The sequence below is a fragment of the Trichoderma reesei genome, assembly GCF_000167675.1.
Source record: "Trichoderma reesei QM6a unplaced genomic scaffold TRIREscaffold_22, whole genome shotgun sequence".
Classification (NCBI taxonomy): Eukaryota; Fungi; Ascomycota; class Sordariomycetes; order Hypocreales; family Hypocreaceae; genus Trichoderma; species Trichoderma reesei.
In genome coordinates this window covers 267,172-291,797 of record NW_006711169.1, presented here as the reverse complement: position 1 = coordinate 291,797, position 24,626 = coordinate 267,172, and the positions used below count along the sequence as shown (strand labels likewise).

The 24,626-nt window shown below is 52.2% G+C and overlaps 7 protein-coding genes across 7 annotated transcripts; 2 read left to right on the top strand and 5 right to left on the bottom strand.

The window, feature by feature from the left end:
* Window positions 1-384: 384 nt before the first annotated feature.
* TRIREDRAFT_67639 (thiamine pyrophosphate-requiring enzyme) lies at window positions 385-2,324 on the bottom strand (the record flags this gene model as incomplete). The annotated part of the gene is made up of 3 exons (XM_006968253.1): window positions 385-644; window positions 714-2,049; window positions 2,160-2,324. 3 exons carry the CDS (start codon window positions 2,322-2,324, stop codon window positions 385-387), a joined length of 1,761 nt encoding a protein of 586 aa, XP_006968315.1.
* Window positions 2,325-4,530: 2,206 nt separating this feature from the next.
* TRIREDRAFT_5345 (uncharacterized protein) lies at window positions 4,531-6,083 on the bottom strand (the record flags this gene model as incomplete). Its single annotated transcript, XM_006968202.1, has 3 exons — window positions 4,531-5,490; window positions 5,558-5,705; window positions 5,830-6,083. 3 exons carry the CDS (start codon window positions 6,081-6,083, stop codon window positions 4,531-4,533), a joined length of 1,362 nt encoding a protein of 453 aa, XP_006968264.1.
* An 864-nt stretch (window positions 6,084-6,947) lies between these two features.
* TRIREDRAFT_67538 (catalase) lies at window positions 6,948-9,188 on the bottom strand (the record flags this gene model as incomplete). The annotated part of the gene is made up of 2 exons (XM_006968252.1): window positions 6,948-8,942; window positions 9,009-9,188. 2 exons carry the CDS (start codon window positions 9,186-9,188, stop codon window positions 6,948-6,950), a joined length of 2,175 nt encoding a protein of 724 aa, XP_006968314.1.
* Window positions 9,189-10,856: 1,668 nt separating this feature from the next.
* Window positions 10,857-11,402, bottom strand: TRIREDRAFT_32716 (uncharacterized protein; the record flags this gene model as incomplete). The annotated part of the gene is made up of 2 exons (XM_006968216.1): window positions 10,857-11,108; window positions 11,301-11,402. Coding segments are annotated over 2 exons (354 nt in total), but the record flags the coding sequence as incomplete, so codon positions are not given.
* Window positions 11,403-14,134: 2,732 nt separating this feature from the next.
* Window positions 14,135-17,211, top strand: TRIREDRAFT_72321 (serine protease; the record flags this gene model as incomplete). The annotated part of the gene is made up of 5 exons (XM_006968319.1): window positions 14,135-15,871; window positions 15,923-16,273; window positions 16,327-16,853; window positions 17,098-17,107; window positions 17,176-17,211. 5 exons carry the CDS (start codon window positions 14,135-14,137, stop codon window positions 17,209-17,211), a joined length of 2,661 nt encoding a protein of 886 aa, XP_006968381.1.
* A 109-nt stretch (window positions 17,212-17,320) lies between these two features.
* On the bottom strand, window positions 17,321-18,172 carry TRIREDRAFT_110778 (uncharacterized protein; the record flags this gene model as incomplete). Its single annotated transcript, XM_006968251.1, has 1 exon — window positions 17,321-18,172. One exon carries the CDS (start codon window positions 18,170-18,172, stop codon window positions 17,321-17,323), a length of 852 nt encoding a protein of 283 aa, XP_006968313.1.
* Window positions 18,173-19,456: 1,284 nt separating this feature from the next.
* TRIREDRAFT_30465 (uncharacterized protein) lies at window positions 19,457-20,323 on the top strand (the record flags this gene model as incomplete). Its single annotated transcript, XM_006968214.1, has 1 exon — window positions 19,457-20,323. A coding segment is annotated over one exon (867 nt), but the record flags the coding sequence as incomplete, so codon positions are not given.
* Between the last annotated feature and the right edge of the window lie 4,303 nt (window positions 20,324-24,626).

Here is a 24,626-nt window from a genome sequence, read left to right as displayed (position 1 = left end):
TTCGCAGGAGTGACGGTTTGATATAGTCACTGACATGTGAACAGACGAGCTGTGATGAGGCAGTCGAAGCTGGAGCTACCTAGACTGAGCCCGAGTACCCATTCGCTTTCATAATTGCTCCTAAAAATAAACTCTGTGGCATCTTTCTCCATGTTTGCTTGGCTTGTGCATCACACAAAGTCTCCCTGCTTCAGTGTCATTCGACAATGTGACATGTTCAACATACGACCATGGGGGCCACGAGCCGCGTGGTTCGAAATCGTTCAATCCGTTCTACAAATCTTAGGCAATGCAGCAATTCTTACTGGCCTCTACTCTATCCGGCATGTACCACTCAATCCCATCGTCCCATCGTCTCATAGTCCATCTGCCTGCCATCATACCTCAGCATCCCGACGCAACCTTGACATCCACCACCGCCGACTGGCCGTTCTCGACGTGCGCAATGGCCTTCTTCAGCACGTCCTCCAGCTCGGACCTCTCGCTCACTCGGGCAGCGAAAATGTCGCCGTCGGCAGCAGCCTTGGCAATGCCCGAGTAGTCCGGTGACGGGTCAAACGAAATGTTGATCTCCTCGTTGCTCGCCTGAGAGCCCAGTCCCTCGGGATGGACCAGCAGCAGTGACCGTCGAGGAGCGTTCCATCCTAAACGGTCACACAGATATCAGTCATCATTCAACGCGACATGCTATACAAGCTTTCATGAACACTTACCCTTGTTGTTGAGCACAATGGTCAGGATGGGAATGTTGTAGCGTTTCGAAATCCAGTACACGCTTCCGGGGACAGTAAATAGATAGGTGCCGTCGCCCACAATCTGGACGACAAACTTGCCCTTGTTCTTGCCTCCATTCTCCGCATCAGTGGCCAGCTTCATGCCCAGCGCACCACCGCCAGACCAGCCGAGACCACCGCCGCCGCAGTTGATCCATGATCCGGGAGTCGACGGCTGGATGTTGTCGTACACAAAGACGGTATTGGTCACGGCCTCAATGGCCCACAAGGTGTCCTCGGGAACCAGTTTCTTGACCTGCCTGCACAGATAGCCGGTTCCAAAGCTGTCGTCGGCCAGAGGCTCAGCTGCCTTGGCAATCTTGGCAAGACGAGCTTCATGCTCCTGTTTCCGCTTCTCGGCAATCTGCGCAACGTCCTGGGCCTGCAGCTTCTTGGCGTGCTCACCGGACTTGAGAGCCTCGGTCAGCTGCTCAATAGCTAGCTGGCTGTCGGCACGGTAGGTGGCCTGAGACTCAATGTAGAAGACGGGCATTTGCTGCTTGAGCGGATCGAGGTCAATGTGGAACACCTTGGCATCGGGATTCGGCTTGACATGAGTGGGAATCCAGGGTACGTCGGCATCGATGACGAGAATGACATCGGCGTCAGCGATGGACTTTTCACCTCCGTAGTTGAGGCCGAGCGAAGCGGGGTGGTCGAATGGGAAACACATGTCGCTGCCTCCACAGTCTACTACCCTCAGGTTGGGAACAAGGTTGGCGAGCTCTACCAAGGCTCTGGGGAACTCGTGGTTTCTGCCGCCGTAACCCGTCAGAACCATGGGGCGTTTGGCACCGGCAAGAGCATCTGCTATCGTGTCGACCGCCGGCTTGGGTAAACTGCCAAGCTTCACGGGGTCCCAGTCGCTCTGTCTCAGCTGGTAGGGCTTAATCTCCTGCTCCATAACCTCTCGAGCGCCGTACAGATATACCGGCCCTTGAGGCCCTGATTTGGCCCATTGCAGCGCACGGTTGACCAGCTGCTTGACGTTGGCACCCGTTTTGATCTCGCCAGTGTAGCGGCAGTACTGGGCAACGATCTGCTTCTGGTCGGGGACATCCTGAATCCAGTGGATGTACTCGGTACGGCTGCCGCGGTGCTCACCTTCAAGAGTGAATGGCGAAAGACCAGCAAAGACCAGTACCGGGGCACGACCACAGGCGGCGTTGTGCACAGCCGCTCCAAGGCCTTGTGTGCCAACATCAACGTGGACAATGACGCATTGAGGCTTGCCAGTCAATCGAGCATAGCCGTCTGCCATGGACATGGCAACCATCTGAAGCCATGGTAAGCACTCGCACACATACAGAACAATCTGTGCAGGATGACATGATGTAACGATCCACATCCAAAGGGATGTGGTGACAAACCATGGGAAAGACATACCTCGTTTGGACAGGTAATCATTCGTGGAAAGTTGCCCTTGCGTTCACGAGCACCCTTGACCATGGCTTCAATGATGCTCGGGTGGTCCGACCCCAAGTTCACAAAGCAGTGAGTGACACCGGCCTCCCACAGCGCCTCGAAGAAGGCCGAAGAGGCCGTGTACATGTTCTGGTAGTCTGGCTTTTCCATGGCTGCGGTGGATGCTTGTCTATTGCTGCTCACAATGGCAGTGGAGGGAATTGCCCTTTTATCAATGAGACTGCGCCCTCGGGCTGATGCGGTGTTCGGGATTGTGAGGCTTGATGTAGAGTATTTCCGTAGCCGAGAGGGCGGCTGGGTGTAAGTGCTGTGTTTTGAAGCTACGGCCCCGATGACCGGCACCGCAGGACGGCGTCTCCAGAGAGCCGGCAGAGATGCCCCCGAACGCTGCAGGAGACTCATTCCGCCTCGCGATTGGACAGCTGCTTCGGGGAAGTTAGTTGCATGGAGCGCACTAAGTGAAGGTGATGGCTATTTGAAATATCAAAGGGCGGAAACGGCGTAGGGGAATGGTGCAATGGCGATCAGTTTGGGTCATGGGTTGAGGGGAAGTGGCTTGCGAGGGGGACTGCGGAGGGGGCGGCTGAGACTGTTCGGAATCGGCCTCGGATAGACATGGCGTAAGGCATGGTTGGTGGAAGCCGGGACATATCCGCGAGTGATGACATAAGGAAGTGTGATGGAGGAAAAGCAGATTTGATATCTGTATGCGGTATCCAGACACTTACTTGGACCGTCTGCACGAGTCGTCGGGTGGGTGGTATCAGCTGTAACGTGTTTGGCTGTATGAAGACAAACGTGGGATGAGAGTTGCCTTGGCGTGGGATGCTGGAGTGGTGGCTGGAAGGCGGAGGAGGCTTGACGGGGGCAAAGGAGAAAGACGTGAACAGAGATGAGAATGAAAAGAAGGACAGAAAAGGTCCGGCTGTCCAGTCAAAGATGCCAGAGATGGAGAAGATCCTGATGCAGATGCGAGGCGGCCTGCATGTAAGTAGTCTTTCGAGCGACAGCCAGCAGCGGCCGGAGTATCTGCCAATGGAGGTTATGCAGCAAGACGACCCCATGCGGGTATCAGAACCTTGGAAGGCCTGACTACGCCTTACAAGTGCAATAGATGTGCACCCAAGGGCGCGCGCAGGCCATGTCGGGCAGTAAAAATGCAAGAATGTCTGTGAGAGCTACCCACACGGCTCAAACCGTTATCTAATCCGTTTGTCGATTTGTCTAGGGCGCCTCCGCGCAAAGTCCGGTGATGCCCGTCCGGCGCCTCGTGATCGCTATCGAAACCCCCTGTAGTCGCCTATCTGGGCAATCGGGCAACTTGTGCCGCGACTGGCCGCTGGGGAGCTGGTGAGGGACGGTGAAACCCCGATTGGCGCATGAATTGACGATTAGATGCCTGTCTTGGTAGCAACAGGGAGGAGGAGGGAGGAGGAGCTGCAGTAACGCGGGGTAGTGGAGAAGTGGGAAGGGGGACGAGACGGGGCGCCGATTAGCTAAGCTCAGCAGAGAGTCTGACTGTGTAATTCACAAGAGCTGATGCAGTGTGATTGTTATCAATCTCAAGGGGGGGATTGTGTCAAAATTAATAGCCCTGGTAATCAAGAGAGAATTTGAGTAGGCGAGTGACGTGATTGATAACATCAACACCAACAAGAGCTGCTCCTGCTGTTTGTTGCTTTGAGACCTTTGTGATGGCTGCTCAAGATGCAACAGCTGCGGTCGCGGTTGCCTCCACCCGTGTCCACCGCCTAACTGGGGGAAGGCGGGGCGCGCGTACTTGCCCAATTCCTCCTCCCCTGCCGCGGTCCTCCAATTCTTCATCTGCGAACCATCAGGGTACGTACTTTCACACCTATCAACTTCCATCACTTCAATCTCGTCACTTCAATCTCGTCACTTCAATTTCGACACGGAAAAGTTGTCTCTTCGATGATCACCACGTGCTTCACATGTATCATATGGCTCATGGTTCTGACGATAACATTGAATGCAATTCCATCCCTATTGCAGCAGTATCGGAGGGCTAGCAACAACGGGTGGACGAGGCATGGCCCTGTCGGACGGACTGGCAAGATTCTACACCTCCTGCTGCATTTATCCGGCTCGCCATCCTCCACCAACTGCACATCTTCCTGCTCACAGTTTACCTTATCACAAGGCACCAGTATGCACTCAGTTACCTACCTCGGTAGTTTAATTATACAGCAACACCTTGCAGTTGACCAAAGCCCGCCTCGACAGCCGCCATCCAGCAACGCAAAGACCGCTCGCGCCGTGAGAAAACAATGAACCACAGCTCATATACCTACCCCTCTGCCGCCGATCAGACTCATGGCAAATCGACGCTCTGAGGGTTCAAAAACACATTGTTCGCGTCGTACAGCTTCTTAATCTCCTGCAGCCTTGGCACCTTGTCGCCCCAGTACGTCCACTCGGCCTCCTCTCTGCTCAACGACACATCCACGTATCCAGCATACGTCGTGTTCGCCTGCGGCGCCGCCTTCTTGATCCTGTCGTGAACGCCGGAGACGAATTCCCTCGTGCCCTGGCTCAGCTGCGGAATGCCGATGGCGTAGGACTGGTACATCATGATGGCGTCGCGGTGCGGGTATGCGGTTGCGTTATATGCAGTGTCGGCCATGGCGCCGCCCTCGGAGTTGAAGATGATGAACCACAGCAGGGTTCCAGGGTCCGTGTCGTCCATGTAAGTGAAGAGCTCGTCGATGGACTCTTTGCCCAGCTTGTCGTTCTTATCAAACGCCAACGATTTGCTGGCGAACGGTGTAGCGAGATCACTCAGGTACAAACCGGTCGTCTCGGCAATATGGGCCAAGCTACCCAGCCAGTCCACTAGAGCCAGCTTTACGTCTCCGCCGACGGGGATTCTCTTCGCGATGCCCGTCTTGTCAAACTCTTCCTCGGTGCCATAGAAGGTGCCGGTGATGAGAGCACCTAAGGGCTCTGCGATGAATAGCGTCGAGAATCGTCGATCGAGGTTCGGGTCGTAGACCAGCTCCTGCCACTGCTGAAAGACCGGCGCCATGTCCTTCTGCTCGCCAAAGCTGAAGCTGTAGGTGTACTCGACAACGCTGCCGGGCTCCGGGTGCGTCTTGAGGACGAATTCCGTCACGATGCCGAAGCTGGCTCCGGCACCCCGGATGGCCCAGAACAGATCTGGATGCTGCCCTTCGTTTGCCCGCACCACGGTTCCATTTGCCGTAACAACCTCGACCTCGAGTATGTGATCGAGCGCGGCTCCCCACATTCTCGACATGGGCCCAAGTCCTCCCTGTTCAAACTCGTTAGTTGATCCTGCGCGGATAACCAGCTCGGCTGTTGCGTGGTATAGTACGAACCACAGTTGCGTGCCCTCCGACTCCGACGCCAGGGCATGTTCCATGAGCAATAGCCCGGCCGCCATTGGCATGCAGCAGCTTGTCGAGTCCACCCAGTCTGAAGCCTGATCCAATGCTCGCTTGCCAAGTGGTGTTATCCATCTGGAAACTCTGGAGGTTGACCAAGTCGATCATCATGCCATTCTCGTCGCCCGCCCCCTGCGCAAAGTTGCTGCAATCGCATGTCAGAACAGCGGAACGGTAACAGTGTCTGAAAACCCTCTGTTCCGTACCCATAAGAGTGTCCGCCAGAACGAGCCTGGACCTTGTACCCATTAACATGCGCGCACTTCACAGCGGCAGAGACCTCAGTCGTGTTGCTTGGCCGAACGATGATATTGGGATACCGCGGAAGATCGAGATTGTACAGCTTGGTCCACGACGTGTCCAGGTTGCTCGTCGGAACATGGTAGCAGTCCAGTCGTCCGTTGCAGACGCTCTGTATGCACGACTCGATCGGCAGGGTGGTGGAATTCGAGTTGCCCATGGCGAGAAGAGGACTTTATCCGAGCCTTGCACCCTTTCCACGATGCGCTTCCTTTTCTTTTGTTTGAAATCCACCCAGATGGGAATGATGCTCGATTTATAAATTTACCATTTCGCCGGCTTGTGGATATTAACCCGTCGTGTGGGAAGGTCGATTTTCCATACCCCTGTTGGAAGCTGCCACACCGCAAATACGAACCCGAGTTGTTTTTTCCCCCGTTCCTGTGGACACAGATCAAGCGGATTAAAGACAAGCAAAGACCAACGGGCATCTCCCCTGTTTTTGCGGGTTCCAAAAGGCGAAGTTTGTTCTCTTGTGACAGTGCATAGGTGGTCTCATGGGCTTGATGAGATGGCATCATAAGTAGCTGAGGCGATGCCGGCAACGTCTTGCTCTCATGCGAGATGCCCTAAACTTTGAGAAAACGAACGAGAGTACCTAGTAATAGGTTGTGAGAGTCTGCTTCCCAGGGTTTGTAGCAGCTGGGGTTACACCCATACCAGTAGTACTTGCTTGTCCATACAGCTACTGTATCGTATCGAGTATTGACAGGTCATACGGGGAATAGCTGGCGGATTTAGGCCTTGTACATGGGACGTGCATGAACAATAATGAGTCCCTCCACTTGGTGATACCACTTCGTCTCACTATTCCCGGACGATGTCACCTCACGCATTTATTAGCACAAACCAGGAGCAAAGACTTAAAATGTAAACATATTTTAGACAGTTTGATTAAGCTTATTTACATCAATCTTCATTGATTGAGACAGGTATTAGTGACTGCCGTACATGTACAAGTAAATAATACAGATATCAAGTCGTTTCTCATGTCCGCCTCGTTCAACGATGTGAACGATATCCCTCAGTACGCCACCATGCTGTTGAGCCCGTCGAGCTCACGGTCCCAGCAGCGATGCGTGCTAATCGCATACGCAAATTTGTCCAGGAACCCTGAAGCCCCCTTGGCAACAATCACAATCTCCTTCAGATGCTCGGGGTGGACGTTCTTCAGTGTAACCACACCGTAACTCTCGACGGCCTCGTGGTTGCTCGAGGTAGCCACCCGATCCGGCATCTGAAGGGCCTTCTCGACCAACAGCACGCCCTCACCCGTGGCCCCAATGGGCTTGAGGTGGCCGAAAGCCTCGCGGATGTAGTGCAGGGCTCGCCCGCTCTTGGAAAGCTCCGCGATGGCCTTGGCGCCGCCGGGAATGAAGAGGGCGTCGAACATTGTGCTGCGCTGGCCCTCCAGGTGGTGGTCAGGGACGACCCCCTTGCCGGCGGCAGTTTCGCCGTCGGGGAAGATCTCGGAGCGGCGCGTGCCAATGACCAGCGGAACGGCCTTGGCTGCGGTGAGTGCTCCGTACATGGCGTTGTAGGCAACGGGGTCATATCCGTCGGAGATGATGATGCCGACTCGCCTTGAGGCAATCATGGGCTTCGCGGGCATAAACTCCAGCTGGCTGAGACCCTTTGCCTTCTTCCCGTGGTTTGGTCGTCCGGCTTGCTGCGGCAGGGCGCCGCCCACCATCTTGCCCACCGACTGGGCCAGGCCGAGGTCGATGTCAGCCAGCCGCTTCACGAGCCTCTCATACACCACCGGCTCGTCGCAGTGGTCGAGCTCGAATGAGAAGGCCGCCAGCAAGTGGTTCTTCTCAACCTCGGAGAGCGAGTTGAAGAAGAGCTGAGCCTGCGAGTAGTGCTCCTTGAACTTGGCGCTCTTCCCCCGCTGCTTGATGCCTTCGACCTTGGCCGGATAGTCGACGTAGGCACCCTCGGCGTGCGTGGCCGGGGGCTGGGCCTCGAACCGGTTGGGCCAGTAGTTGACCTTGCCCTTGGAGATGGTGTGGCGCATCGCGCCGTCGCGGTTGAAGTTCATGACGGGGCAGACGGGCTTGTTGATGGGCAACTCCTGCCAGTTGACGCCCAGGCGGCTGAGCTGGGTGTCAAAGTACGAAAAGTTGCGGCCCTGCAGGAGGGGGTCGTCTGAGAAGCCGATGCCGGGCACGACGTGGCTGGTGCAGAAGGCAACCTGCTCGGTCTGGGTGAAGAACTCGTCGACGTTCTTGTTCAGCTCAAGCTCGCCGATATATCGAACAGGAACCAGATCCTCGGGCCAGACCTTGGTGGCATCAAGGATATCAAAGTCAAAGTCGTGCTCCTGGCTCTCGTCCAGGACCTGGATACCAAACTTCCACTTGGGGTACACTCCGTTGTCGATAGCCTCCATCAGGTCTTTGCGATGGAAATCAGGATCCTGGCCAGCGAGCTTCAACGCCTCGTCCCACACCAACGAGTGCACTCCCAGCTCCGGGGTGAAGTGGAACTTGACAAACGAGCGCTTCCCGGCCTTGTTGATGAGGGTAAACGTGTTGACGCCAAAGCCCTGCATCATGCGGTATGAGCGAGGAATGGCGCGGTCCGACATGGCCCACATGAACATGTGCGTGGCCTCGCTGTGCATCTGGACAAAGTCCCAGAAGTTGTTGTGCGCCGACTGCGCCTGGGGGACTTCGTTGTGAGGCTCCGGCTTTCCGGCGTGGATGACGTCCGGGAACTTCATGGCGTCCTGGATGAAGAAGACGGGGATGTTGTTTCCTACAATGTCCCAGTTGCCCTCCTGGGTGTAGAACTTGACGGCAAAGCCGCGCACGTCGCGGACGGTGTCGGCCGAACCGCGACTTCCAAGGACGGTCGAGAAGCGGACGAAGACGGGAGTCTCGCGGGATGTGTCGGTGAGCACAGGCGCAAAGGTGACGTCTTCGGCGGACTCGTATAGTCGGAACGTTCCAAAGGCTCCGGTGCCTCGGGCGTGGACTACACGCTCGGGGATACGCTCATGGTCGAATCGGTGAATCTGCATATGGGATGATTAGTTATCGGTTTTCAAGAAAGAGACGCAAAGGTGAAGCTCATAGGGTACCTTTTCGCGTGCAAAGGGATCCTCCAGCAGCGACGGGCCGAGCTGGTCGTCGCGAGCGATCCGCAGCCAGTCGTCCGTGTTGTTCTGCTTGGTGCCGAAATCAGACGTGATCCGGCTGTCCTTGGTCGGCTCGACCATGTGCTGCGCCAGCTGGTCTGCTTTCGCCTCTCTCTGGCCCATGACTGCTTGCTTCACGGACGGCGGAATGATGTTCGACATGCTTGCTCACGACGCTGTCTTGATGGGAAGGGTTTGCTGAGAGCTGCGAGTCTTCTCACGCAGTTTTCTATTTGAGGGCAAGCCATTCGCAACTGCCCTTATATACGGCATGCGCACGGCAACCGCTTACAGTACATGGTTTCAACCATGAGATCATGATGAGTGGCGATTAGTGCAGCAAGCCGTCACTCCTACATCAACGCCTTGGTCGTGATATTAGATTGACGTCAACGACGGCGCGACAGCTTGGTAGCTCCAGGTAAGGTATGTGTGATACAGGCTTTGTGAATTGACTGGCACATCAACAGCCCGGGTTAGAGGGACAAGGGGTCCCAGTTTTCGGGATTCCACATCTGTTTGGTGATTGAAAATTCGGACAATGTCAGTGGTTCGTCTGCATTTGGTTCATCGCTGCTAAGTCTATAGTTCAGTTCGCGCCGGCAGAAACATTGATCGCCCACTTCGCGATGCCGAGATGGCGATGAGATGGAATTCTGCTCAGATTAGCACTGCAATACTATCGTGTCTCCATGGTTTGGAATCATTCCCAGCATCCCACTTTCCGATATATCTCCTTGCCCCCAAGCCCGTATACATATGTACAAACTTGATGATTCATTATCCACCGTTGCCTTGAGTGAGGTAATGATCGACCTGCCGCAATGATGTAATTGAACAAGATCTTGGACAGTGCGGAATGGAGTCGTGCTAGATTCACGCGGCTAAGCATATTACCGCGTACAGTTAAGAGGTGCTATGTTGTCTACTAATAAGCTCTTGGATATTCTGCTAGACTGTCTAGTATATCGATTAAACATAAATTAGCCCAATGACTCTCATGGAGCGTGTTGAAAGCCGTACGGAGTCTATCCGGTAGCTCGTCAATAGATCCTGATCTGGAGATCTTGGACGGTTTGAGCCTAAAACTAATCTCGTATAGTTACCCATACCTGGGTACCCTAGATTGATTGAACTATCACTGGCAGATACCAGAAACACATATCCAGAAGACGCTCCGCGATGCAGTCGTTTGTTATCCGTCATCCTCTTCGCAATTGAATAGATAAGTCATATGTAAAAGAGCCGCGACTGATGGTTCGTGCTTTGTACTCTTGGGTGTGTCTTGTTATCATGTCCTGAATATGAATGAAATGCCAAGTCGGGCAGGCTTCTCAGTGTCGTCAACAAATGAATGATGGTTCGAGACATGCTCATGCCCATTTGCCCAGATCAACGGATTACATTGTGCAAAGCAAAAAAACAATGCTGCAGTACCTATTATTTTCGGCGTGGCCCCTCAGCTCATGCGATTGAAATAAGTACTGATATCTATTCACGCGGCCTCAGACGTCGCCAATTACTCAGATCAAGCGATCGGGGTGCCTGTGGCTTCTTGAGGGGTGATTCCCTTGCTGGCGCCTTTCCCTTGCCACGAGACTTCGTTTTCGTGTCTTCTTCGTCCTCTTCGCTCTCCTCATCCGAAGACGGCGTCGTATCCTCGTCGGCGGAAGACTGGGATTGCCTGTCCTTGCCACGCTTTCGCGAGTCACACTGCTCTCCATGGCCAAGGTCAACCTTGACCTCTGTGTCAAGTAGTAGTGTGACAATATCCTGTCTGCCGTTCTCAATCGCCCATGCAAGAGGCGTTTGTCCTCGATCATCTTCCGATTGGGCATCCGCGCCGTATTCAACCAACAGCTCGACAACAGCCCGATGTCCCATCTTGACGGCCCAGGAAAGCGACGAATTGCCGTTGTCGTCTCTGGACTCGATATTGGCACCATGTTCCAGAAGATGCTCGGCAATTTGGCGATAACCATTCTTTGCAGCGAGTAACAGTGGAGTGCGTCCGGAAACGTCTGCTGCGTCGATGTAGGCACCCTTGTCAACCAGCAGCTCAACGATTTCGCGATGCCCATTCCACGTGGCTAATATCAGCGGTGTATAGAGGTTGGAGTCTCTGGCATCAGTGTCTGCACCGAATTGTAACAACGGTTCCATGACTTTCCGGAGCCCCTTCCACGCGGCCCACGAGATAGGTGCGAAACCCCCCCTGTTCTCAGAATTAATCACATCAGCACCCTGCTCCAGCAATGTGACAACAATCCCCGGCTTATCGCCCTCGGCAGCCCAGGATAAAGGCGTTCTTCCACGGCTGTCGGTAACGTCCGGATCAAACGTGTGTTGGAGTAAGTCCCGTACTATCGGCTTTAGTCCAAAGTGAACAGCCAGATGTAGTCCCGTCACGCGCGACGGAGGCGCTTGACTATAGCCGTCGAAACCCTTCTCAGCCATCAATGCCTGATATGATGCAGAGACTTTCTCCTCGCTCTGTAGAAAGTCCCATATCAGAGGGTTTCCTCGTAAATCGTTCCGACTGTGATGAATCCAGTTGTGCGCCGCATAGCTGTAAAAGGGGTACGACCGTAATCTGTTCTCGAAACCATCATCTGACGTGCAGAAACCGGTGCCAAAGACGTCAAATAACAAGTACGTGAGGCAAACGGTAGCAGTGATTCCTTCATGGGTATCACGCAGCCAGTTGGGCCAGTTTGCCCTGAGCCATCTGCTCATCCATGGATCGGCAAGCTGGAGAAAGCCATCCTCCGCATTGGTTGCGAGAAATCCACCACACGCTTCGATTATTTCATCAACCGTCGGCAACTCCCTTCCATCAAGGCTCCTGTCACCAGCCTTCACGATGACGGCGTGTTGGAGTTCCGGGCCCGTCATGGGCCTCCTTGCAAATGTGACCCACAGTAGGGATCGGATTGCGAGAGCTCTCATGTCCGGCTCTTGAGAGTTGACTTGCTCCATCATCCCATCGTATCGCTTATACGCCTTCTCCCAGTGCGGCCGCTGCAGCGCCGCTGCAAATAGTTCCAACGTCATGTCGCGTGAGTGATATACCCTAGAGAGGCTTGTTGGCCAGATAACTGGCTCCTCAAGTTCGGGGGGGCTGGGGTTGGCTTCGATCGTCTTTTCCTGGGTAGCAACCTCAGCTTCTTCAGATGGCACCTCAGACAGCCTGTGGTTCCTTTCACCCGATTCGCCCGACACGCAGGTGTTCATGGATATACTCCCAACCTCTTCATCATCCAAGTAAGAATACGAGGCAAAAATAAGGCGTCTGAGGTCCTTCGCAATATGCTCTGCCAGCTGTCTTTGCGGGTTTTCTGAGGATGTCTCTAGGCCTCTAGGGCAACAGTCGCAGAGGGGACAAACGAGAAGATCCCTGGTTTTAGTTGTTCTGTTTCTCCTTGTCTTTGCTAGAATTTGCGTCTTGGTGAGTTTCCTTGGATGATTTGTCGAGAAGTGCTGTATAAATTCTCCTTTATCGGCAAACTCCTTCCTCGCAGCACTCTCTCTGCAGCTGTCAATCTCGCAGTACCAGGTAATTGTGTGTATTTTCCGTGCCCATTCAGGGGTGTGCATTGTTTGCATGTGAGATTCCCAGTCATCTAGGTGAGCAAAGAACCGAGGCGGGTCTCTGCACTCTTCAGAGATGCATACGTATGGCTGGAAATCCCGACTCATATGCTCGCTAAGTTCCAGTTAGACACCATGCTCGCAAGGTGTGCCGAGCGAAGTACCACGTACCGGAATGCTTTTCTTGAGAGATCAGACAGGCCAACAGGCTCGAAACATAGAGGGCATAAATCGTTCTGCTGTCTCTCTTCTACATCTGCCTCCTTCGGATATACGAAGCTTTCGTCCGAAGCACTTCCTCCCGAATCGGATCCTCCGTTGCTGGAGGAGTCAGAAGCATCAGAAGAGTCATCAGACTCAGGCCTCTTCGTGATCTTATTCAGTACTTCTCTATGTCTTTTCTCCCAAATTGTATGAGACTTGCTGTGGAACTCGTTGCTTTCGATCTCGTCTGGTGCATTCGACTCCCCTTTATCAGATGAATTTGTGATATTCTCACTCTTCGGAGCCGGAACAGAACGCAAAAGTCCTTTCACTGCCAGCTGTCTATTGTGTTGCTGCCGGTAAAACATCGACTTCCCCCTGACATAGAGGGATCTTCCGATCTGGTCGACGAGTGACTGCTTAGCTTTTGGAAATCTGTGTTTGACGAAAATCTTGTAGCAATGGCTCTGATCCGACGGCCACTGCTGTTGATCTTTAAGCGCAATCTTCTGAATCAACGATCCCAGCGTATGCAGACGTTTCAGTGCTTCTTCGACGGCTTTTAATCCGACGTCCAATGGTAAGCCCTCCTCTGTATTGTGGTCGGGACTTGTCGCGTCGTCGCGCATCCTGGTAAGCTCTGGAGAAAGATGTCTTGAGAACTTCATCGCATTAGATTTGAGATGGGAAAAATAAACGTACCATAGTCCAAATTGGCATGGATCATGTTAATTAACTCAGAAACCATGGCCATGATATTTGCCTGTCCTTCTAAACGTGCGTCCAGCGACTCTCTCGGGGCGGCAAGAGCCCCTGTATAGGCGGCCCAGAGGTTGAACCGACCCCAGAGGTCCTCGGCGAAGTCATGGCGAGAGGAAGCAGGCTCAAGGGTGAGATACCGTTCAAATAGATCAGAGCAATCAGTTACTGCTTGATACAAAGTCCTCTCGTGCTGAGACGAGACCATCTTTACATAGACATCTTCCTATATGTATTAGGCGGAGATGCTAGAGTCTCGGGAGGAGCACAGGCAAAGGCAGCAAGCGGGGTAGCGAGGCTGAGGCTCAAGAAGGATTACCAGATGCATGAGCCGATCAATCAGATATCGAGGGCCTGCTGCACACGCCTGGTACTCCGCTGTCTCTGAACAACCCCTCCAAAACATTGAGCAGCATCGATCGCAGCAACATCTCAGATATAGATGGAGGGCGGCGCTCTCCTCTTCTCCGTGAACAAATTGACACAGTCAAAGCCTTCAAGCCTCAATCAGCAAGATGCGTCTGTCCCAGGACAGTGTAGGACGCAGTGAGCTGTTGCTGGCGATCCATCCCGCCTTTGTCGACGCCCTGCCAGCCGCAGACTCAGGAGCCTCCCTCCAGGACAACAACTGCATCACTCTGCTGCGACACGAGATCTCAATGATCGCAATCATCGTTGACAGCAATTTTGCTGAAGAGGACCTCTCCGAAGATGATTTCTACGCTTGCGTTGACAGCCTCGACAGTATCCTCAGCCAGTTTGAGATCCTTGTCGACGCATCGATCTTGTCTGAGCCCAATGAGGGCTGCAAGGACCGCAATGAAGCAGACTTTCCTAGGCTTGTTGCTCTCAGAGACCAGATCCTCCGAGGAGAGTCACAATCCGGATCTCGCTACATCTCGTTCGGGAAAAGGCCAACACAGCGCAATACAACCATGATTGCAAATAGCGTCAACAAGACACTTTCAAGAGTCTTGTCAGGCAGCGCTGGAAGGATATGCGCTCCGATTTCGCAGGACCTCAAAGACGGTGGCGAGCCAGATATTTCCGCGATATGCAAAGTAGAACAGCTCTCGTCAGACCTCGAAGGGCTTTTCGAACAAGTAAAGAAAACGATATGCTCCAAAGATCCAAAGGGCCACAATGTCCATGTGCGTCTGTCCGAGTTTACCGAGAAAGAGCTCGAGATGATGATTTCTATCTGCGGAAACCAACGGCTATGGCAGCAAGTTGAATTTGGCATGGGCCATGCTCGAAATGGCGGGACGCAAGAAAGATCTATCAGAGAGATTTGCTCCGAGTTGACGAGATCCTACCGCATGAAAAAGATTCTATCAGTGCACTTTAACGGGGAGGGCTTATCAAGAAGCTCAGTCTTGAAAGCGCGGTCCAAAGGACAAACAATAGCACCTACGAGAAGCCTCAGAGAGATTCTTCGAAACGAGGAAGAATTACGACAGAAGAAACTGAGCCACTACAGGACGATCAAAAAGAAGGATAAGAGAAGACTAGGCATGCTTCTTTCCACTTCTCTCATACACTATTACGGAAGCCCGTTACTGCGAAGCCCGTGGAGTGCCAGTACGATTCAGGTTCGACTGCACCAGGACGTCACTCCCGGCCAAGGCTCAGTGCCTGAAGCATACTTGAGCTGTGAATTTGACTCCAAATTGGAGGAGCTCGACATCATCGAAGATCCGGTACCGGGAGACCCCTTTGTGTTGGCTCTAGCAGCACTTTTGATTGAGCTTGAATTGGAGAAAGAAGTCGCAGTCCTGGACGAAGATATCGACGACATTACCGGGGAAAAATCATTATACATGGCAGTTACCCGATTGCACGGAGACTTGGACCAGTACTTGGAGGATATGGATCCATTCCCGGACATCATAGACTCTTGTCTGCAAATCTGCACCGATCTTTGCGAGGTGGATAGCGAGGACTATTACCGCAGGCTTCGGACCGAGATACTGATCAAGGTAGTCTATCCTCTGAACCAAAGAGATCGGGTGCTTAGCAAGTCATGGAAGCCTATCCGAGCATCAAGTACAGAGACACTTCGGGACATTCCCCCTTACCAAAACCCCATCCTTTTGAATACCTCTATCTCTGTAGAGAAAGAGTGTTGTGGGCTACCGGTGCGCAGCGAAAAGATTGCCAGAGACGAAGGTGTTGTCATGCAGCCCCTGTTACAGCCTCCGCGCCCATCCATGGAAATGACCGAGCCGATTCTTCTGGCATCTAATGGAAGCGTATGTGATGAGCAGCCAAGTCATTATCCATGAATGCTAACTCCAGAATAGATTGCAAACAGTGTCCAATGGCTCAAACAATTCGACCGCGTCAACATGAGTCTGGAGAGTTTGAGAGGCACCTCGCAGAACGTGGAGAATGTCAGGGTAGCTGTTCTCGATACCGGCTGCGATCTGGATGCACCCTGCATTGCAGGCATACCTGGTGCTATGGGACGAATATGTCATCATTGGCATGATTTTCAAGATGGCTCCCCAGAACCTATAGACGAGGATGTAAAGCAGCATGGAACGGCACTTACGGCTCTTTTACTTAGAGTCGCCTTGCATGCTGACATCTTTGTCGGACGTGTTGCAAAACACGAAAAGGGACTCTTTGAATCTACGCAAAACATATCAAGGGTGAGATGAGCAGACAGGAGAAGATATTCGTAGGCACTGATGAATTTCACTAGGCTATCAATCACGCTGCTGTAGAATGGAAAGTCGACATCATCACCATGTCGTTTGGCTTCCCTTTCAAAGTGCGAGAAATTGAAAACGCAATTGCAGACGCCAACCGCGGGCGGAGAGACGCAGGTCAAACCGAAGTCGTCTTCTTCGCAGCCGCCAATAACGACGGAGCAAACTCTGAAGAGCTGTTCCCAGCAAGCCATGAAACGGTCATCTCAGTCCGCGGAACGGACCATACAGGAGCATTCATCAACAAGTTCAGCCCCAAGCCCAGACCACAAAAGGCCGGTGGCTTGCTCTACGGTACCCTTGGACAGAATGTGCCGTACAACATAGGAGACGCGGGCGTCCAGGCCTCGGGATGCTCGGTGGCAACGCCAATCATGGCGAGTATTGTGGCAGCAATTATGCAGTATGTCAAGTACACTGGGAGCTTGGGTGAGGAGACGAGAGCAAGGCTGCAGACAAAAGAGGGTGTGGTCCAGCTTCTGGAGCACATCTCGGAAAAGGAAGATGCGGGTAATAGACGGTACGTGGCGCCGTGGATGTTTTTCAGATGGCATGATACGGAGAGAGTGGCAGCGATAGTCTATGCTCTCTCCAAGTTGGAGCGGCATATGTGAATGAGTATACAGTGCCTTCTACTTGATGGGGTGTGGCTAGCTACAATGGTGTAAACGTTGTACATTCAAGGACAAAGTAGACGGTTAGACTTGTATTTTGGATACTTCGAAAGACGTATGAGTAGACAAGACTGCATTGGATGGCCATAGCACCCGAAAGGTATGATCTTATCTTCTTCCATAAAAATCAAAGGTAGTAGTGATGTGGATATGGAACGAGGTTGCTAGAAATCTTCCCATGATGGTGATGATGAAGAGCAGTAGAAGTAACAAATGCTATATCGTAAAAAAGACCCTATGAAACCAATCGAGAGAAACACAATTTAAGTAGACATTCCCAGTACTCGCAACCGGTAGCTTGTATAGTCCAATATCAGACAGCCTGAAACACCCATGCATGCTGTTGCGGATTGTCAGGATTCAGAGGCACGAGCCTCTCTTGAACCGTGGCGATATTCTCATCCGTCCCTGTGATAAGCTCAAATTCCACATCTTCTTCCTCCTCTTCTTCTAGTTCATCACGTCCATCGTCATCCACCAGCAAAGCCGCCTTGTGATGAAAGTCACACAGATCATACGTCATCCTCTCTCGCCAGCCCTTCGGCTTGATGATCAGCAGCTGGTATGCAAAGACGATTGCATTGCCAGACAGAAATTCATCCGACCTGGTCGTCCTCGAGCTCATGCCAGCACTGGCCCCGACAGCCAGCTGCGGGGTGCCGGCGCCGGTTGCCCCAATACCGAAGAAGTATTGCTCCGTGCCCTCATGAACGATCTGGAACCCCCTTGCAATCTTCACGCCCGTTATCATGTACACAGGGTACCGAAATAAGCTGCTGCGGCCCAATATGCTGCGGACTTCCTCCTCGTTTGCGCGCTCCTGAATATCTGCCTTCGAGGGCAGCTCCTTGAAGTATATCGTCTCCAGCGCCTTCATGTAGATCGTGATCTTTTGGCCCCTGTTACGTCTCGGACCCAGCTTGACACTGAGCTTATCAAACATGCGACTCCAGATGCCCACGTTGATGCCGCGGAGCCTCTCCGTCTCAAGCATCCAGTTGTACTCCAACGCCGTCTCCGTCTCGGGCAGCGGCTTCGTCGGCTTGGAGAGGACGTGCTGAGGGCGGAAGGGGTCGAGAACGATGTTGCCGAGGGAGATGGAGCCGCCTGGGAGGTACGTCCAGTTGGGCGCGACCAAGTAGGTCGCTTCTTGAACGGGAAGCATTTTTGTTTTTCTGCGAGCGAGATTGCAGTTGCTTCCTCTCGAGAATCTACGCTGAACGCGTGGTTTTGCAAGAGGGAGAAATGGTGAACAGCTCAGAGGTGCGGGGTGATGGTCCTCGACCAATTGTTGCTCTTCGCCTGCATCATCACTGCATATGAGGTTTCATATAGACGAGGAGGGGCTGCAGTGTATTACTATCTATCTTATCATCTTCTCGTAGTCCTGATGGACTTTATACATAATCCTGATTAGACCTGTATGGTTGCTCGAAGCTGGCTTACTCATGGTTTCCATCCTGTAGTAATAAGGGGTCAACGAATGGAGATGCTGCGATAGGAGACAGCGAATACTTGAACAGTGTGACCAATGCCGCCCCTATTCTAGCATACAGTTTACTTATAGGAATTCTAGCTGGCAGTTGAGTGTCTTGATTTTAAGAAAGCCAAGGGGAATAACAACTGGTATTTTTTGGACGAAGGATTTGAGTCGGAGAAAACCGAGAGAAGTTGCCTACAAGTTCATCTTACCAGGTACGCATAGGTAGCTGAAGTGACAGGCATTTAATGAAGCGAAGTCTTACATGCAGCTGCTAAGCCACAACAGCAACACCAATGGCATTACAGAACAACAGTTTCAGCCGAGCATCTGCAATCCGATAGGTGTCAGAGACTGAAATTCTGCATCAACACCCACGCTGCTTGGCTGTAGAGCGGAATGTCAGCCCCTCATACAGGGCCGAACCAGGAAAGGACATCACCAGATGTGGCTGGCTGAGCATCCCATATAAGGTAAATCTCTTCAACAGAACCGCTTTCAGCTGGCTCTTGTTGTCTCTTTTGGAATTTGCTGCATCAATTCAGCTCCCTTGAAGAGAATCGTGGAAGACATGAGAGAGCTATGGAAGTACGCGTTGCGGATTGATTCGCCAGCCGGCTCGCTTCAATTGAAAGCTGGAGGATTTGGAATATGACGGTGACAGAATTGCAACCTTGCTTCTGCTCTTGAACGGCGGCGTGTCCCAAATGCAATGGGAAGCTATCTTGAATTGGACATGATACACCATAGGACGTTCAGTCAGTTCGAATATAAATATGTGCCTATTGAGAGAGAATTACACAGCATCCCTTCTCCATGATCTGCCATTGCAAGGCAACACAAACCGGCATCCACTATTGATAATTCATCACACTCTCTTGTTACACGATGGCCGAATCAGAGACCACCGTAACATCGTCCCTTACCGGGGAAGAAAAGTCAATCATCACTAAAGAAACCGTCACCAAAATTGCATCAGCATCTCAAGACAAGACCATCAAAATATGGGACCCAGAAACCGGCTACTGCAAGGCAACTCTTCAAGGCCACGCCGGCGACGTCTGGACAGTCGCCTGGGAGCCCGATGGCAAACTACTCGCATCGGGCTCGGCGGACGGCACTCTCAAGATCTGGGACTCCACGACAAATGCATGCAACTTTACCCTCCCTCATGCGGCGGGCGTCATGTGCGTCTCCTGGTCTCCCGACGGCACGAAGCTGGCTTCGGCTTCCGCAGACGGTACGCTGAGGCTCTGGGTTGCAGAGACGGGAGAGTGCCTTGCCACGCTCAAGGCGAGCAATTATGATATGCCGACCCTTGCTTGGTCTCCCGACGGCACTCGCATCTTGACGGGTTCAGACGACCATACAATGAGAGTCTGGGACATCTTGACCGGCGAGTACAAGGGCATTCCGGTTGGAAATACCTGGACCCAAGTCTTTGGTGTTGGCTGGTCGCCTGATTCGAAGCTGTTCGCCTCCGGAATGGATGACAAGCAGGTGACGATCTGGGATCCAGCCACTGGCGAGCGTAAGCTGGTACTCAAAGGCCACGTCGATACCGTCAAAGGTGTCTCATGGAATCCCAACGGAAGCATCCTGATCTCGGCATCTTATGATTGCAAGATCAAAGTCTGGGACCCGGTCACGGGTTCCTGCAATGCAACGCTTGATGGCCACGGAGATTGGGTAAATGCTGTCTCCTGGGCTCCAGAAGGCGTACAGTTTGCCTCGGGGTCCAAAGACAAGACAGTCAGGATCTGGGACACTTCGACCAACAAGTGCATACGAGTGCTCTCTGAGCACAGTGGCCCTGTTCACTCGGTTGCTTGGGCTCCGCACATTAAGCCGCCAAAGCCGCCTCAGCCTCCGGATGATGACCTGGACGGCCATTTGGCGAAGTGGATGAAGGAATTCATGGACATTCAGGACCGCCTGCGTGCCCCCGATGTACGTGGCAAGGTATGTTCTTGTCAGAAACCGCTTTACAACTGATCTTTCCAAATGCTAACAAATTCTCCGCTACAGCTTTCTGACATTGAGAAGGACCTAGAAGAAAAGAAGACGCAATTCAACAAGGAGACTCAGACAGAGCAAACGGTGCTTACCAGTCTAGGCACAGACGTCGAAACGGCCGTGAGCAAGATGAAGACGGACAAGAAGGTGTATGACGCAGCCCAGGACCAGCTCGTTGCAAAGCTGCGTGAGGCATCGGCGGACGCTAAATCGCTGGATACCCTCCAGCAGATCTATGAGCTGACCTACTTGAGCCTGGAGGAGTCGCAGAACAAAGTGCGCTATTTGCAGTTCCGCGAGCAGGCCCTTCGGCGGACGGAGAAGAACCGGGCTTTTGTCCAGCGGGCGATTGCGAGGGCGGAGACGCTTTTGGCTGCTATCAAGGCTTGATTATTGCCCGTGACAGGTATCTCTATCATCAAAGATAGCAGTTGGTAGGGTCATTTAGTGATTGAATGGGTATCGAGACCAAGCTCGGCAGATGAAGATGTAGATGGCTGCATGCTATACAAGAATACTGGTCTTATGAATGCAGAAGTCAATCATTGAAAAAGCGAGGCACGTTGTTAGAATGATGGAGTGTACACTGGGGTAGTATATGAGCGTTTTCGAGGCCATGTTCCAGAGTATCTTGATATCAGCAAGCGCCGTTCGAATGAATCAAGCCCGTTCCAGTCAGAGGCTGTTCCAGATATACAACAACAATAATAACTAACCAAAGGTGTTTCTGTGACAAAGTCAGTCTGGTATTCCGCTCTTGTTCCAACGTGGGTTTTCAAGTATCCTGAGCTCTATATCCATATGTCATACATAGAATACCTGCACATACTCTGAAGCCGATGGATTCTTGAGTAGGATGAGAGAAGTATGAGTTCTACCTGTTGCACATGCACTACGTACTTGACAGTCCACAGTTACTTATATTCAATCTGTTTAAAGGCCATGGTAGACTGGCCCTATAAGTACCCTTTTTGCTCGTTATGAGGAGGTGAATCGGTGTAACCTTTCAAAACCGCCCTGGCAGTTTTACGACACGGACACTCAGAGACTATGTATAATTTGCCTCACGTGCCCTGAGTATACCTCCTCATTGATGAGCAAAAACGCATTAAGGATTGCAGATACTCCTCCTGTTCTGCTAGATAAGTTGCAGCCAACCCTACCGTAAGTGCTTCTTCCGAGTGATACGACGCGGCCTGCAAAGAAAACCGGATACTGTATGATAAGTATTGGAGAGGAATTTTCCTGCCACTATAATTCGTAGGATCAAGTGCTTCAAGCTCGCCTGATCGGCGATGCTTCTGGGCAGTTTCAATCACAGGGGGAAGACGATGAACGTCGGGAGACGTACGGAATATGAGTGTCCACGAATGCTGACAGGCCACTTCTGCCCCCCCCCCCCCCCCCCCCTTCCAGCGAGATTACTTCCCATACGCCGGTTGGTGCCAGCATCAACAAAATGTACGCCCCATATTGCCTGAGATACTCACAACTACCGAGGGTATCAAGCAACTTCCCATACAATACAAACCTCCCCCTTGACCCGTAACTCGAACAAAGCAAGCTGAACGTGATCCCCTCCCGGTTCATTTTCTTAACGCTCTCCTCCCGCGCACCCAATCACATCCCATCGCAACACCCCCCCTTGCCTGTCACACAACCCGAAAGAACAAGAAGACCCGACACAAGGCCCCCCTCCCCCCTCCCCCAGGAAGCCAAACAAGAAAGGCAGTCAAAATAAAAAGAGCAGCAAAATAAAGAAAAGCTCCACGCCGAAGTTTCCCGCGTGCCGTCCCGGGTGACTTTACTCTTTTTTTTCACTGTGCTTCTCGGCCAGACAAAGGGAGAGGCGTGTGCATATACTCTGGTGTTCTCGACTACTGCAGGTCGCAGCCATTTCGCTGTCCTCGTCCACTTACAAGAGAAGAGTCCCGCTGTTTTTTTTTCTCTCTCTCTTTCGATGCTACCCATCCTTGCGACGTCGTCTTCTGTCTCGACTACTCATTTGGACGTGCCTTGCTTGGCGGACGCGCGCGGTCGGCATGTAAGCTGTACATACATGTGCGCGTGCATATATGTATGTAAGGTAAGGTATGTGTGGCATGAGCATGAGCAGCATGAGCACGAGCTCGAGCAGCCTAGATGGGCTTGGACGTGCTGGAGGTACAATCTGTGTGTGCGCTCTCTCAAGAAGTTCTGCCTACGAAATACCATTTGGTGCCCTGCCTTGCCCGGCTTCAACATCAATATCCGGCATTTGCTCTGCATGCATAGATGAAGCATCATGTAAGGAATCTAATATGTGGAATCAGCGCAAGGGAGACGTGTGCGTTATATATGTCTTTTCCCTTCCCTATTCTCTTCTTTATTCCTTTTCCCCTTCTGCTTTTCTTCTTCTACAGACTCTGTACTACGTAATTTCTTGCACTCCGTCGACATACCTACATGGACCCCATACATACATACATATGTATCCCGCCAACGTCCGTGTAAGCCCGAGTCTCGCAGCGAGTGTGAGTGGAAACGATCCGGACCAAATGTGGATAGCCAATGTTGGGGAAGAAAAAAGCCGGATGATATTGTGAGATGATACGTGCAGAAGAAACCAGGAACCAGACCTTCCAGCCAGCCAGACACATGCTTTTGTTTTTGTGGCTGTATTCCCTGGCACTTGCACATGGGAAAGACGTTTGTAGAGCCGAGAGGGAGATGATGCCCTGTGAGAGGGTGGTGGGTTAGGTGATGAGGGCTGCAAAAGACCTGGCGAATGAACAGACGCAAAAGAAAAAAAAATCGATCCATCACGAGAACATGATTTTTTTTTTTCATCTGTTTCTTTAGCTGATGCCGAGTTCTTACTTGTCAACAGTGTTGACGCTTTCAGCGATCGCGTGAGGGCATCAACAGACATCTTCGCACATTATTTTTCGCTTCCTCGCTTGTTCCATCATGTTTCCCTTTTTCGCGCGGCTTTTTTCACTCCCTCAATCCTCTTCTTTTGCTTTATTCTGATGGCCCTCCTCCTCTCTACGCGATCGTCAGTAATATCAGAGCTGTTTCAACGCAAGCAGAAGATAATCGCGCATCCATAAACCGCTCATCCTGTAGCACCACGACAGCAACATCTCACCTACCTTCTAGGTATATTAACAGAACAACAGTTGTAAATCCCCATACAAACATCACCCTCTTCCCCTTGCTCTCCCCCGGCCTTACATCCCAGTCTCTCCATCCACTTCCCCTGTTCCCATGCCCCCAAAACCCACTACCAAAAAAAAAACCCACTCACACACACTCTCACTCTCTCTCCAACTGCAACCTATCGCGTCTCCAGACTCCTCGCCTCGGGCATCAATCAAAACCACTCGTGGGATGAATAGAACAGAAATGGTGTCTCGCCTTTTCATCCTACTGGACAAACGGGCGAAGCCCGCCATCGCGCTTTCACGTAAAAGGCAGCTTTTCCTCTTCTCTTTTACTTAATGAAAAGCACCTGCATACAATATTTATATTGTCAATAGCACACACACTGTTCTATCGATAAGAATGCGAGACGGCCGGGGCTCCGGGGCGTTGCATGATGCATTTTTTTCTCTCTCTCTTCTGCTCTGCTTCTTATTAGGAACTGCATGATGCATATGCAGGCTGCATCCTCTTGTCACAAGGTAGAGAAAAAAAAAAGTGCGAAAGGTGTGTGGGCGGATGAGAGGATAGGATAGGGAGATGGTGAAAGAGGAGGGTGTGTGCAGTCGGATAAATGTGCTTTTTTCTACTCCATATCTATGAAATGCTACCTGACACCCTATTCATCCGTCATAGTATATGTTTCGCAAAAGAAACAAAGTAGGGGACGATGAAGGGGAAAGGGAAGGAAAAGAAGGAGAAAGGAATACAGGAGGAAGCATAAAGAAGGAGGAGCTGAACGTTTCAAGTCGCTGACACGCACAAACTGTGGCGACCAAAGAGAAGAAGAAGAAAGAGGCCAGAAAGCTGCTGATTGCGTCCAGGTCCCAGCCAGCCCACCTGCGCTCCCCGTCGCCATGCAGCTCTTGGCCCGTCTAGAGTGCGACCATCTCGAAAGGAAGGGTGGAAGGGGGGTGTGTGTATATGCAGACGACGGAGG